Here is a 15,988-nt window from a genome sequence, read left to right as displayed (position 1 = left end):
TATGGAACGAACAGGATTCTTGCTTGGTGAAGAAAACCGGAAATCTCTACTATTACCTTTGTGAAGACCCTGAACTGACGCCAATGGGTAGAACTTGGAAGTGGTGAAGAAAATTCCAAAACCATATTGCCATCCTTAAATATTTTTGATATTGTTTGTGGATTGGGATATGGTAGTATGCGTTGGTTAGATCTACTGTGGCCATGAAACAACTGTTTGTCAACAGGTTGATCGTGGATTTCACTGTCTCCATTTTGAACCTTTTGTAAGTTATATACTCGTTGAGGTTCTTTAAATTAATAATCGCTCTGAAAGTTCCATTTGGTTTCTTAACCAGGAATATTGAGGAATTGAACCCTTCTGTCTCCTCGTGAACCGGGACAATAGTGCTTTTTTGATCAATAATGAGATCTGAAGATCCATTATTTTTTGGTCCTCTTGTTTTAGTTTTCTGTTTATTAAATGTCTGTTGGGAGAAAGTTTTACAAATTCAAGTTGTAACCCTGATTCTATTACTGATAATACCCATGGGGATGCCTGAATGAACTCCCAGGCACTGACAAAATTTCTTAGTCTTCCTCCCACAGGACATCTGGCATAATTTGGAGGACAACATAGAAACATAGAAACATAGAATGTGTCGGCAGATAAGAACCATTTGGCCCATCCAGTCTGCCCAATATACTAAATACTATGGATAGCCCCTGGCCCTATCTTATATGAAGGATGGCCTTATGCCTATCCCATGCATGCTTAAACTCCTCCACTGTATTTGCAGCTACCACTTCTGCAGGAAGGCTATTCCATGCATCCACTACTCTCTCAGTAAAGTAATACTTCCTGATATTACTTTTAAACCTTTGCCCCTCTAATTTAAAACTATGTCCTCTTGTAGCAGTTTTTCTTCTTTTAAATATTCTCTCCTCTTTTACCTTGTTGATTCCCTTTATGTATTTAAAAGTTTCTATCATATCCCCTCTGTCTCGTCTTTCTTCCAAGCTATACATGTTAAGGTCCTTTAATCTTTCCTGGTAAGTTTTATCCTGCAATCCATGTACCAGTTTAGTAGCTCTTCTCTGAACTCTCTCCAAAGTATCAATATCCTTCTGGAGATATGGTCTCCAGTACTGAGCACAATACTCCAAATGAGGTCTCACTAGTGCTCTGTAGAGCGGCATGAGCACCTCCCTCTTTCTACTGGTAATTCCTCTCCCTATACACCCAAGCATTCTGCTAGCAAGAGGACTTTTCCTGGTTGAACAAAAAAAAACTGCTCTTTCCTTTAGGCTGCCAGGAGGACCCTGAATCTTTTTTCTTCTGGTCAAACCTAGAACGTCTTTGGCCTCAAAATGACCATCTTTGGTGGAAATATTTAGATTCTGTAGGGAACCCTTTTTTCTTATCAGCAGCTTTTTATAATATATCATCCAACACCCTACCAAACAGTCTGTCTCCCTCACACGGGATTGAACAAAGTCTGTTTTTGGAGGCAGCATCTCCTGACCATGTTCTAAGCCATATGGCTCTTCTGGAAGAATTAGATAAAGCAGCAGATATAGATGCTAACTTCACCACATCTGCTGAAGTGTCGGCCAGAAAATTAGATGCCTGTTTGAGAATAGAGATAGAGGCTAAAATATTTTCCCTAGAAGTACCTGACTCCTGGTGTTCCTCCAGCTGGGACAGCCAAAGAGACAGGGTTCGGGCCATATATGTAGCAGCAATGCCTGGCGTAAGATGGCGGTAGAGGACTTCCAAGTCTTCTTAAGCAGAGACTCTCCCTTTTTGTCCATTGGTTCTTACAAAAGACCTAAGTCCTCGAATGGAAGTGCAGACTTTTTTGAAATTTTCGCCACCGGGGCATCTACTTTAGGCATCTTATCCCAAACTGGTACTTCCTTTTGGATACGCTGGATGTAGTCTGCTTTTTTTTGGATCTTTCCATTCATTAAGGATAAGCTTTTCCTCTTATCTGCCAACCCCAAAGACATTTGAACTTGTACAGACACGGTTTCTTTTGATTTTTAAGATTTATAGTGCCCCTAATGTTTTTTAGAAGTGACTCAGTTTCCTCAATGGAGCATAACGGCCGACCCGACGTGTCTTCTGAAAGGCTGGAGCCCAAGTCAGATGACAATAATCCCTTATCTGAATCTGAATCTTTTTGTTCAGGTGGAGAGGACAGGGCCTTAGAGGTGGAAGGTCCAGAAGGGGCCAAAGCCAGCTTTGCTTTAATAGGCGCTCCTACTTCTTCTTTTATTAGCGCACTGATATTTTTTACCAGTGAAGGGGATTCATCAGACACCATTTTTTCAGTACATTTTGTACATAATGATTTCTTATATGAAGCAGAAAGGGTTCTTTTACATAAGGGGCATCTCCTCTTTTGTGACGGCTCTCCACTTGTTTTAACACTCTCCTTCCCCTAAGATAAGTATTGGGTATAATTAAAATCAGGCAAAAAATTGTCCTGAATAGAGGGCCGCCACCAAAAGGGAAAGACTCCCACCTGCACCCAAACATAGTGAGTGAAAAAATACAGGCTCCAGACAGAGAGAAGAGGCTTACCGGGCTGGAAGGCCACAGGGGATCCATGGATTTGCGAGAGGAATCACTTTCTGGCATAGACATGCTGGCAGTCGGCTGCACACACCATCTTGCGAAAGCTGAGATTATTCTTTTAAAATGTAGCGCCTCTCCTGAGACCGACGTCAGACGCATGTCCTGCATGCTGAACGGAGGCTTCCCCAGCCATGGGAATGCCCCCAATCCTCTGCCTTCGTGAAGCTGAGGAGGCATATGAAAGCCTGGGGATGCCGGCAGCCACTTAACTTATATCAAGAGGAAAGGAGAGCCCAGTACATAGCCCCGTGTACCTCCTCCTGAAGAAGCCCTCTTGGAACCTTCCGGGGTTAACAAACCTAAAGGCTTCTGCGATCTCCAGTGCTGATCCACACCTGCATCCCAAGGGACAGGGAACAACTGGAGAAGGTAAGAGGGAGGAGGCTTTTAAAGCGCTGGTCTCTGGATTGTTTCCTGCCCCTGGGGAGGCATGGTACCATCTGGGTGGTGCCGTTGTGCAGGCGTGGGGAAAACTAAGACGTACTTTTTATACTATTAAAACACCCCCAAAAAAATGTGTAGTACAATGTAACTGTACTGCAGAACACCAAATAACATGTACTTTTTTTATACTAATACACCCCAAAATAAACTGTATAACAATTCAAATGCATCGGAGAACAGCTAATAGGACATACATATCTTTCCTATTAATACACCCCATAAATGGCTGTATCACAGAACTTGCACCCCAATAACAAGCAAGGTTTGCTGCAATTACAGAGGTATCATCTGTTGCAAACCTAAAAGTAGCTGTATAATGGCAATTTGGATCCCCAGTCAGTGCAGTAAGGTGTAATAGAATCGCTCCTATTACCCAGGCTGTACACTCCCCTATTGGACCCTGTTCTGCTTCAATACTGTGGAATGATGCCTCCCTATCCTTTCGCTACACCTTGAATTATCTTTCCCTGAACTTGTAAATTGTTTTTTCAGCACAATGAAGTCTTTCCTAGCACTGTCCCTAGCGCCTGCTGACGTCTCTCCCTGCACTAAGTACAATGAAAAATTGCAGAATCCAAAATGGCTGAGGGTATTTATAGGGCTATGACATCACAGGGTTGGCTGCATGCATGGCATTGTGGATGATCCATCGTTCCCAGAGTTCCTTTCTCCATGTCCTAACACGTGCAGCAGCCATTTTAGTAAAAAATGTGATTCGTTACCACGAAGAGTGAGAAAATTCAGATTCGGTGCAAATAGAATTTTTCCTCAAATTCGGATCAAATTCCACTTCGTCAATTTCGATTCACTCATCTTTAGTTATGAGCATTGTATGAGCACAAGGCAAAATGTGTAGGTGCAGTGGCCGGTGTATGATGCTGGAGTCAGTAACCAGGCTGATTGTACATACAAAATAAAGAAGTCTCTGTTTACTTAAGTGCAGAATGGGAATAGTAGTATATATAGTATCAAACACTGTTCCAAACAATTCACATGTATGTGGGTTGTAGTACTCCTTTCCTTTGTCTCTCTCTGCAGAATCTATGGCTGGAAATGTTACTTTTGCAATGCTGACTGTATTCCCAGCTGAGGGGTACAGGATTAATGTACGGCTGGCTAGGTCATGATAAAACGTGAAGGCTGTATTAAGAATGCTCCTCTCACTGCAGTAAAGTCTCTATCAGCAAATACCTTACTGACTGACTTCAGTGCTTTGCTCTGCAGATTTTGGACCTTCTAGTTCTTCCTCTCACTCTTTCTCTCTCTCTCTCTCTTTCTCGCTCTCTTTCTTGATGCAAAGCACCAAGGCATAAGCACATGTAGCTCCTCTCACTTCCTCAGCTAGCACTAAACACACTCTAAACTGAACTAGGGGCAGACCTAAGTCCATCTCATAGCTTCCTATAAGATCAGAGTCAGGATTGTTAACCCTGATGTATCCAATTGAACAAAGCCAGAAAATGTCTCAGCTTCACAGGCAAAGGAACCTCATAAACCTGACTTCATACAAATGTACACAAGACTTACATGGAGGAAAGTTTTGGGCAGGGCTCCTCTGCTCAGGATCAGTGTGAAAATGCAGGTGATGCATTGTTGGATTCTTTGTAACTTTCTTCTTGTATTTGTCCATGTATGTGATGTTGTTTTAGCTCAGTGTGCATCTCTAAGGAGATTCTCCAGGACCCTCAGGGGCCCTGTATGTAGTTCATATTGTAAGGGGTTCTCCTGCATAAGCTGAGAAGAACATTGACCAGCTCCCCATACACTCTATTGCACTTGAACTACTGGGTGCACCAGTGATGTTAACTGGACATTCACCCTGTGTTCACCTTATGTCAATGTGTTGCCAACATTTGCAGGCACTGTTCCTTTAAAAGTTATTAAAATGTGTGAATGCAGTAGAGTGGTGTCTCATGGGCCCTTGTGGAACAAGACTACAGTATATAATGAGGTTTTCTGGTGTACATCATGGTCTAGAGTTTTGTAGAGTACAGAGAACCTGCCAGGTACAGGAGAAGTATCTCACAGAACAGAGACCTCTGAGCAGGCTTCTGTAGAAAAGATGAGTCCTGCCACCATTTTCTGGTGATAAGGGAATGACCTTTTTCCTACTGAACAGTCGTGGATTGCTTCCAGTGTTTTGATTCCAATGACCAGAAAATGTTCTGCGTATTCTACAAGCAGTTTAGGAGGACTTCCTGCGTGTTCCTGGACTGTGGTTGGGTGCAAGCAGAGTGACCTTTGTCTGTAATTGTGCCCAGAGGCTGAGAGTGACCAGGACAATATGGTTCTGAATAAACTAAGTATTACGACTTCTGTGAGCTGATCAGAGACTGAACCATAAAGTCATATGTACCAAAGAGACCGCAACCAACAAGCTGAGAGTCTGTCTGAAACTGTAACCACTAAGCCAAGTGCTATTGTAAGTTTTGTACCCCAACCAGAGAAAAGCTCTGTTCCTTTAATGTGCTGAGTTCTCTCCCATTAGTCCTCCATCCTTGACTGGGTTATCGTGTCAGGCCTACATGTTAAAAACTCTTTCAATTTGTAAGACAAACAATTTTCTGAGTAAGGGGCCACCACCACTTTCAAACACAATAAGGAGGAGAAAAGAATCAGAAAAGGCGTAAGTGTCACAACCGTTCAGGAGTTCCCTGAAACAAAGGCAATGAAGAGGAATACAGGACCTATAAGCTTTATGGGACACAGAACTAGAAGACACCAGGCATGAATCAAACTGTGGAGAGGAAGAATGGAGGACATTTCCCATACATAGGCTAATCACAGAAAGATCAGAGTCAAAATGGAAGAAAGATTCATTACAGGATCAAAATTAGAGGTTCTCAGAACAAGACAAGTCTGGATGATCCTAAATACAAGAGACTACAAAATCTGAGGGTCTAAGGACACAAGCCAAGGAGAAAATGTACCTAGCTGATCATTTTGGCTCCATCACCATCACTGTGTCTTCTATTCAACCTCCATCTTCTGAACTTGTAGATCCAGTCAGATGAAGTAAGGCATGGGGGAGACTCTGTAGAGATGAAACTCTATTGGTGAAGGATCCAGGGTTTGTTATCTATATAGTTTTGGAGGTTTTCTAGATGCAGGTGTATATGTGTGCCGGCTTCACGTGTTGTCTTATTGCAGTTGTTGTTAAGGTTTTGGCACATTTAAAAAAAAAATTGCACTTTGTCATTTTAGAACAAAAGTTTAAAAAAATGCACAAAAAGGATAACGACACACTTGAATTTATCCTCAGAATGCTGAAGAGAAACAAGCTCACCTGCAGTGTGTCCCTGCTCCTCCTGTGACCAGGCTCCGCGCCTTGTGAACTAAATTAATCCGATTTAACCCCTTAATAACCACCACTGTCTTTTGTCAGCAGACAGTGCAAGTCCTCGGTGTGCAGTGGCGTCTTTTGCCGTTGCTATAGTAGAGGGGGTTTGCAAGCTCTCGGAGCGCTCTTGCAACAAATACCAGTTGCTACTAACAGCTCAGGTTCTTAGCGTGGGCTCCTGCTTCATAGCTGGGGCCTTTGATTGCCGCAGAACATGCCCGAAGTATGATCAAAGAGGCGTCTGCAGTCAGCCCTAAGAGCCTACAAAGGACCTCAGGGTTGTTTGTCCAGGTATCTCACTGTTAGGCCTCATGCACACGACCGTATGTATTTTGCGGTTCGCCAATAACGGATCCGCAAAAAATACGGATGACGTATGTGTGCATTCCGTATTTGTGGAATGGAGCAGCTGGCCCCTGATAGAACAGTGCTATCCTTGTCTGTAATGCGGACAATAATAGGACATGTTCTATTTTTTTGCGGAATGGAAATACGGACATACGGAAACAGAATGCACACGGAGTAACTTCCGTTTTTTTTGGGTGGACCCATTGAAATGAATGGTGCCATATATGGTCCGCCAAAAAAATAGAACGGACACGGAAAGAATATATACGCTCGTGTGCATGAGCCCTTAGGACACTAATGCTGCCCAAAAAGCAGCCTGTGTCAGAGAGACATCAGGAGGCATTTACAGTGACCCACGGTTTGTGACTTTCTAAATACCACTATGCTGACCTCGCCACTTTCTAAAAAGGAGGATTGGTGGGGGCAGGAAAAGGAATAGTGTGGCCGGAGCCATCACTGACATAAATGACAACCTAAATCGAATCCACCTACGAGCTGGAGTAGATTTAACCACAGGCCCACAGACGGCCAGAAGATGCGCATATTTATCATGAGGCCTGCACCTTATCATAAATGAAGTGCATCCTCTGGTGACAAAGGATATGAAAGTACCCACAGGAGTATACTAACTCATTATACCAGTAAGTCTGGAGGTATAAAATAGTAATCTCATAAGGGGATTTAGAAAAAAAATCTGCAAAAAACAACAAAAATTATTTAGTATAAAATACATTTTATTGTGCACACATTAAATAAAAACAAAAACTACACATATTCGGTATCCACACAACTGTAACGACCTGAAGAACTCATTTATCAGCTTAATTAGTGTGAAACATGAACAGCATAGCAAAAAAAGACCAAAAATAACACAAATTTCATCATACTTTTTACATACTCCCAAACAATGCAATTTTTCCCGCATAAAAAAAATAAAACCATCATGGCAGCCGAAATGCAAAGAGGGCAAAAAAATAAAAAATGCCGGTCATTAAGGCTTTTTCAGCCCTGGTCATTAGGGGTTAATCCAGTGCTCAGTTTCGGAGTTAAAATCAGACGTTACTGGTACAGGCATTAATAGTTAATCAGAAGAGTGGGGCGCATCCTATCAGTGTGGACTGGTGTTAGCGCCAAACCCAGCACCGGATCGAATGGGAGTTATCCCTGATACTGAAGAAAGGTGACAGAGATGAGAGGTCGGTGCAGACAGACGGGGGGTCCACACGTCACACACGTGCAGTGAGAATGTTACGTGCCGTACGTTTCCTCTGTGGATTGTGGAAAATCTTATTAACAATATTTCTCCATTTCTTCTTAGGAGTCAAAGTGACCAAGAAAAGTGTGACCCCGAGCAGCATCATCCTGAGCATTGTGTGCACCCCAGACCGCTGCAGGGACGCCCGGACATCTCCTGTATCCACCTGTGTGTACCATGGAAAAGTCTATAAAGGATGTACATATGGTGCTGGAGACGTGACCTTCTCCGACCTGGATCCATTCACACAATATACAATCACAGTATACCACACTGGTCAGCCATGGCGGCCTCTACAGACGTTCTATATCACAACTGCTGAATCAGGTGAGACTCCGCTGTACAATGTACCGGCAATGTCCTCCTCCATAGGTCATCTCACAAGAGATCAGGAGGAGCCGGACAATCATCAGATCCCACAATGTGCAGGGCTGTGGGAGGATGGGGGTAATAACCTTGTGCACTCAGCCCCGGATGATTAAAGTGATATATCCTGTATACAAATAGGGGGATGATGGGAGTGCTATATCCTGCTGACAATTTTAGGCCAATTGCATGGCAAGTGGGCACCACAAGGGACGGCATCTGGGAAAAAGTACATAGGGGCGACACTAAACCAATAATGCAACCTACCAAAACATGGTGCACAAGCCCAAATGTCTCAAAATATGTACTTTATTAATGCATCATTAAAATGAGAGACATTACAAGAAGAACGCTTAACCCAAGGGAATATATCTTCAAAAGTGACGCAGGATTATACAATATATCGTCAGGTACATCATTTACATGCAAGTTATATATGGATGGGACCGTAACAACTCGGATAAATAATGCATTTCATCCCCATCAGTTCTGAAACCCAACATAATATCAATAAAAAAAGTGAATTTAAACCGTATCAACGCACGTGCACAGAATGTATATATGTAATCCATGTAAGGGATCTATCATCTAAAGTGCATATAGACAGCATCAACCATATCTATATAGCCTTTATAAGGTTACTATATGAGAATGATGGTGATGTGCTCACACTATTACATATGGCCCAAATCACAATGGTGCCGAACTGCGGTAGGTAAGTAGGTAAGTGGCCATCTACAGCCAGCACTAAAGTGCACAGCCATATAAACCAATGGTGGACATGAACTCCCACGATATTCATGTAGGAAAGTATAAGAAAAAGAGCCCACCCATACAAAGCCCTGAATCCAAAGGGGAACGCGTCCAGCCCATCTTGCTGTCATAGCTGGGAGATGATGAGAGTGACTTATCCTGCTGACAGAGCTGGGGGATGATGGGAGTAATGTGCAGAGCTGTGGGATCTGTAAATTCACGTCCCACCATTATTTTCTATAGCCAGCTTCCAATTTGCTCTGATTCCCCCTCTTATCTCCAGCTCCGGCAGCTCCAGACATTGTGCGGACGCCCAGCATGGAGGACGGTACAATAGCCTGGACGCGGTCTAACGCACAGGGGAACATCACTGGCTTTCAGGTAAGACGCTTAATGTAATAGCAGATTTTACTGAAATGTCATGTTAATCACGGAGACAGACTCTTTAGCTCCTCAAATCGGGCACTTGTTGACCTTAAAGAGGTTGTCCCATAAAAAATATTCTACATTTTTCAAATCAGCCCCTGGATCTGAAAGATTTTGTAACTGCATGTAATTTAAGATTGATTACAGCCACTGAGCCTTTCAATAAAACGTATCTGTATAGCACCACCTGCTGTTTGTTATATTACTTCTCTGTCCACCTCTTTGAAATGGCCGCACATGCTCAGTTCCATCCTTCAACTGCCACTAGTTGACAGTTACAGGGAGAAGGCTGCAGTAGAAAGGACATGCCCCCTAGGATGGGACACGTCTCCTGAGCAGCCAGCCTGAGTCGAGAAAAAATAGACTTAATACAACTTAGATGTGTAAAAAGTTTACTAAAATATGATAAAAGATATATACAAAAGATAACAAGATGAAGTAACGGTCTCCAAAGCCGTGAACGAATGAGCGAGCTTCCCCTCCTACAGGCCTTCCGTGTGCAGTACTCATGTACAGTTACTTCAGACTTCTGGAACACGACCAGGTACCACTAACCAACTTCATTACAAGGAATTAAAGGAGAAAGAAGCACTAAAATGGTCATTAACCCCTTCAAGATGGGGTAATTTCCATTTTTCATTTTCGTTTTTTTACTCCATGCCTTCCCAAAGCCATAACTTTTTATTTTTTCATTCACATATCTGTATTAGGGCTTGTTTATTGCAGAACAAGATGCACTTTCTAATGGCACCATTTATGGTTGCATACCGTCTGGTGGGAAGCGGGGGAAAAAATTCAAAATGGGGTGGAATTATAAAAAATAAAAAAAAACACCACTCCGCCAGTATTTTGGGGGAGGAGGGGTTTACACCATTTCCTATACAGCAAGGCTGACCTGTTACTTTCATTCTCTGGGTCAGTACGATTACAACATTACCACATATGTATAGTATTTTAATACTGAAAATAATACAAACTTTGGAAAATCTATTTCTTTTTTCTTTGCATTACCAAATTCCGACCCCCAGAACTTTTGCGGACCTGTGGATGTTCCGGTTCGTCGTGTTCGGCCGAACTTCGGGCCAATGTCAATGGGGACCCAAACTTTGGTGCACTAAAATGGCTATAAAAACCAAACACTGTTTTTGTTGTTTTTTTATTTATTTATTTTCACTTATTTTAAATTTTTTTGGTTTTTGGAGGCCCCAAAACATTGGGACATGGCAAAGAGAACGCACAAACTGAGCCATAGCCCAACAATGGCTGGGCACGGCCGGTATACCTCTCTACTCTGGCAAAGGTACGAACTTGCCCGCGTTGGCTGTGGACAGTGGCTGTGATGACGCCCCCTGCTGTGCTAAACACACGTTCAGACAGTACACTGGCTGCAGGGCAGGCCAGCACCTCCAAGGGGTAAAGGGCAAGCTCAGGCCATGTGCCCAATTTGGAGACCCAGAAGTTGAAGGGGGCAGACCCGTCATTCAGTACGTGTAGGCGTGTGCACATATACTGCTCCACCATGTTGGTGAAATGCTGCCTCCTGCTAAGACGTTCCATATCAGCTGGTGGTGCTGGTTGTTGTGGCGCGTGCTGACAAAGCTTTTCTACATTTCACATTATCCACATTTCAGCCATGCTAACTCTGCCTTCTGAGGTGCCACTACTACACTGGTGACTTCTTCCTCCTCCTACTCTGCCTTCGCCTTGTATTTCCACTGAGCCCCCGCTGTCAGGTGGGAATGCCATCAGCAGCACGTCTACCAGCGTGACCTTGTACTCGGGCATCTTCCGATCACGCTCCAGTGACGGAATTAAGGATGGCACATTGTCCTTGTAGCGGGGATCCAGCAGCGTGGCCACCGTGTAATCAGCACTGGTTAGAATGTGGGCAACTCGGCGGTCGTTGCGCAGTCAGTGCAGCATGTAGTCGCTCATGTGTGCCAGGATGCCCAGAGGCAACGACAAGCTGTCCTCGGTGGGAGGTGTATCGTCTGTGTCCTCTGTATCCCCCCCAGCCACACTCCAGTGTTGCCTGAAAGCTGATTTGGGTGCCACCCTGCTGTGAACATGGATCCTCCTCATGTTCCAAAACTGTGCCCTGGCTGGTCAGTTGGGTACCTGGCCGCTGTTGGTGCAGGAACCCACCCTCTGAGCCACCTCTGTTCCTCTTCCTCTTGTGCTACATCCTCATCCATCAACGGCTGAAGCGTTTTTTTAAGGAGACATAGAAATGGGATAGTAACGCTGATGACATCATCATCAGCACTGGCATATTGGTGGAGTACTCGAAACAGGCACACAGGTCCCACATGGAGGCCCGCTCGTTGGTGGTGAAGTGTTGCTGTTCCACAGAGCGACTCACCTGTGCGTGCTGCAGCTGAAACTCCACTGTCGCCTGCTGCTACTTTCACAGTCTCTCCTTGTGGGTATGTGTCACGGTAGGTGAGGGAAGGGAAGTAAACCAAATACAACAAAAGCCACAACACACCAGGCTAGGCCCCAAAGCTAGGGGACAGGGAAAGGTCACCAACTGACATCCCTGAGTCTTTCCCTGTCTGCTGACAACATGAGCAAATCCTAAAAATGGAAATTCTCATGCGCTGGAACCTAAGCCTAGCTGAAACTGTAACAAACCCGCAGCTAGGGTGCAGGAACTAGCGTCTTCCTGAGGCCTAGCCAGAACAGACAACAAAAGGGAAGGAATAGAACTTTGCTTAAGACAGACGGGGAGCAGGAAATCCACCAAACACCAGCTGAGAACTCCAGAAGCAAATATAAACCCCAAGGGCTGTAGTGAGAGGCGAGTATAAATAGCACCACTAAATGGCTAATCAGCAGAACCTGTGGGAGGTGGGATCTTGCCTAAAACCACAACAAAGAGAAACAGAACAATCTGTCAGATAGACTCACGTGTAGCAAGTCTGTCAGATCTTCTCAGGCCTCTCAGAAGGCAAGGCGTCACCGTACGTTGCATATGAGGTGGTGAGCGGGAAGGCCAAAGTTACGCTGCAGCGCAAACAGGCGAACAGCAGCAGGGTGAGAATGCTGAACGCACGCACAAATAGCCCGCACTTTCTGCAGCAGCTCTGACATACCGGGGTAATTTTTCAGGAACCTCTGCACCACCAAGTTCAGCACATGCGCCAGGCAAGGGATGTGCGTCAAACCAGCTAGGCCCAGATTTGCTACGAGATTTCGCCCATTGTCACACACCAGCACCCGGGCTTGAGGCTCAGTGGCACCAACCACTTATCGGTCTGTTCTTCTATGCCTGCCCACAGCTCCTGCGCGGTGTGGGGTCTTTCCCATAAACAGATGAGTTTCAGAACAGCCTACTGTCGTTTCCCCCTGGCTGTGCTGAAGTTGGTGGTGCAGGTGTTACACTGACCAGATGAAGAGGCGGCAACAAGAAACGTCCAGCAATCCTCATTGGCGGTAGGACATGCGCTAAACCACTTTGCACATCAGGCCCAGCTGTACATTTACCCAGTGTGCATTTAGGGAGATATAACGTCCCTGCCCGTGCTTACTGGTCCACGTATTGGTGGTTATGAGGACCTTGCCACAGATGGCATTGTGCAGCGCACACATGATTTTGTCTGCCACTTGGTTGTGCAGGACAGAGATGGTCCGCCTGGAAAAGTAGTGGCAGCTGGGAACCACGTACTGTGGGACAGCCACCGCCATAAGGTTTTTAAACCTCTGTCTCCAACCAGATGGAATGGCAGCATTTTTCAAATGCCCGGAATTTTAAAATGCTGGTGTTCAGGGACAGGGCTTGCAGGTGGGTAGGGGGATACTTCCTCTTTCTCTCCAGTGCTTGTGGGATGGACAGCTGAACTTTTCTATGGGACAGTGTGGACATGCTGGGTGATGATGACGGTGGTGTTGCTGCCACATCCTCTGTTTGCGGGGTGGCAGGTCCCCCTGTGGCTCTAGAGGAGGAGGAAGAGGACGAGACCGCAGCAGAAGAGGGAGCAGGAGGAGCCTCTGATCTTTCAGGGTTCTTAAGGTGTCTACTCCACTGCAGCTCATGCTTTGCAGTTAGATGCCGGGTCATGCAGGTGGTGCTCAGGTTTAAAACATTTATGCCTCGCTTCAGGCTCTGACTGCACAGTGTACAAACCACCTGTGTCCTGTCGTTAGCACACTGCCTGAAGAACTGCCACACCAGGGAACTCCTTGGAGCTGGCTTTGGTGTGCTCAGTCCCTAAGCACGGTGGGCAGTAGCAGGTGTACTGGCCGCTCTGCTTTTGCACCCTGCTCCCTCTTTTGCTATGCGTCTGGCGCTGCGTGACCACTGCCTCTTCCTCCGAACTGTCACTGGCATGACCTTGATTCCATGTGGGGTCGAGTACCTCATCATCCTCCCCATCATCTTCCACCAATTACTCACCCCTGCCCTCCTTGCCGGTCTGCACACTGCAGAAAGCCTCAGCAGTTGGCACCTGTGTTTCATCATTATCATCAGAGACGTGCTGCGGTGGTCCTCCCATGTCCACATCCTCAAACATAAGTGGTTGGGCATCTTCTTTTCCACTTCTGGGGCAGGGCTAGGTGGATGGCCCATGGAAACCCTGCCAGCAGAGTAATCAAAAAGCATAAGTGATTACTGCATGACATGGGGCTCACACTGCTTGGCTGATTTGCAAGGGGTTGAGGTGGAAGACGGATGCCCGAGGGCCACTGGTGTCAACTCTGCGCTTTCAGCAGTAGACCGGGTGGGAGACAATGTGAAGGAACTGGAAGCACTGTCAGCCATCCAATCTACTACTGCCTCTACATGTTATGGCCTCACCACTCGTACACCGGTATTTGGGGCTACAAAATGACGCAGAATGTCCTGTTGCCTGCGTGCACCTGAGGAAGGTGTTTCATTTGGGCGTGAAGCTGGCACAGATTGACCACGTCCTCTCCCAACACCAGCAGCACCATGACCAGGGCCACATCCTTTATTTGATGCTCTCCTCATTCTTTGAGGTCACCAACAGAATTAACAGACAGATTAACTGTTGTATTTCTGTGTCACAGATGTAATGCAGGTGTATCGGACACCAAAAATGGGTTTATGTCACCCACAGAATTACCGGCCACACCCACAAAAAAATCGCTATAGGTCACCCACAGAATTAAAACCAGATTAACTTCCTAACCCTCTCGATCTGTTCAACTGCTTCCTGTCCCTGCACTACTCAGAGCTGATAAGCGGTGCTACACATGACCCAGCATGTATACAGGCTGGGTGACATGATGCACCGGCCAATCACAGCAATGCCGTTGCTAGGCTTGTTGATTGGCTTTATTAAAATGCCCGAACACCGAACTCAAACTTTTGCGGAAAAGTTCGGGTTCGGGTACCCGAACTCACAAAGTGTTCTCTCAACACTAGTATGGAGCTGTGTGAGGGCTCGTTTTTTGCGGGCGATCTGTACTTTTTATTGATAGCATACCACTTATTCATTTTATTTTTTTGTGCAAAGTGAAGTGACCAAAAAAATGGCGAATCGTCCATTTAGATTTTTTTCCTGTTTTGCCGTTTGCCATATGAGATAAATATTTTTATATTTTAATAGTACACATGCAGCAATGCCCATGTAGTTTATTTTTTTTTTACTATTTATGTATTTTAATTTTGGGGAATAGGAGATGATTAGAATTTTTTAATTAATTTATTTTTTACTTTTTTCTTATTTTTTTTACACATTTAATAGTTCCCTTAGGGAACCATAACAAGCAATCATTAACATTGGAGTTTATGAGAATTACAGTGTGCTTCTATGGAGCCACAGGCAGGGGCTCCACAGGAACTAATGTGCGGGAGCTCTGTACTACTCCGAGTACAGAGGCTGCCGCACACTACATCCGGCTCCCCCGATCCTCGCTGGAGGTAGATGGTACATGGCTGGGAGCGTGTGCACCCAGTCTTCAACTTTCCAGATGCCATGGTCAAATCTATGTGAGGTTAAATATATGAGATCAACATTATGCGAGTGGGCACTATTTTTAAATGCCAACTTTAATGGGTCTTAGTATACAGCACCGCTGTAACTCTATTACTCCAGGAATCTGATGATCGCTGGGTGGTCGGTCATATGACTGTTTGTGCTGTTTGCCACAGGTGAGTTTGAATGAGCATCACATGCTTGAAACAAATTTGTTTACCCACAATTTTGAAAAAGTGCCAACAATTTTGTCTGGCCCATTTTGGAGTTTTGTTTGAAATTATGTCCAATTTGCCTTTTTTCTCAGTTTTTTGGTGTTGTTCCAGTACACCCAAAGAAAATAAAAATGTGTACAAAAACATGTGTAAATTACAATCATTTTCTGGGCAAAAATGATAATTACACTTACCGGTAATTGGATTTTCCAGAACCTATAACAACAGCACTAGAGATGAGCGAATTTTTCCCAAAAATTTGGTTACATCCGAATTT

General features: G+C 44.9%; 1 protein-coding gene across 1 annotated transcript in view; it reads left to right on the top strand.

Annotated features, from left to right (window-relative positions):
• The window catches only part of LOC120991958 (receptor-type tyrosine-protein phosphatase kappa-like), a 307,712-nt gene that overhangs the window by 172,748 nt on the left and 118,976 nt on the right, over positions 1-15,988 (top strand). The window contains exons 9-10 of the mRNA XM_040420706.1: positions 8,073-8,336; positions 9,412-9,509. Of these exons, the coding sequence (XP_040276640.1) occupies positions 8,073-8,336; positions 9,412-9,509 (362 nt within the window). The remainder of the gene's footprint in view (positions 1-8,072; positions 8,337-9,411; positions 9,510-15,988) is intronic.

This window comes from Bufo bufo, chromosome 2, assembly GCF_905171765.1.
Source record: "Bufo bufo chromosome 2, aBufBuf1.1, whole genome shotgun sequence".
Classification (NCBI taxonomy): Eukaryota; Metazoa; Chordata; class Amphibia; order Anura; family Bufonidae; genus Bufo; species Bufo bufo.
Note: the sequence above shows the minus strand (reverse complement) of the source record. Positions and strands in the feature narration are given on the sequence as shown.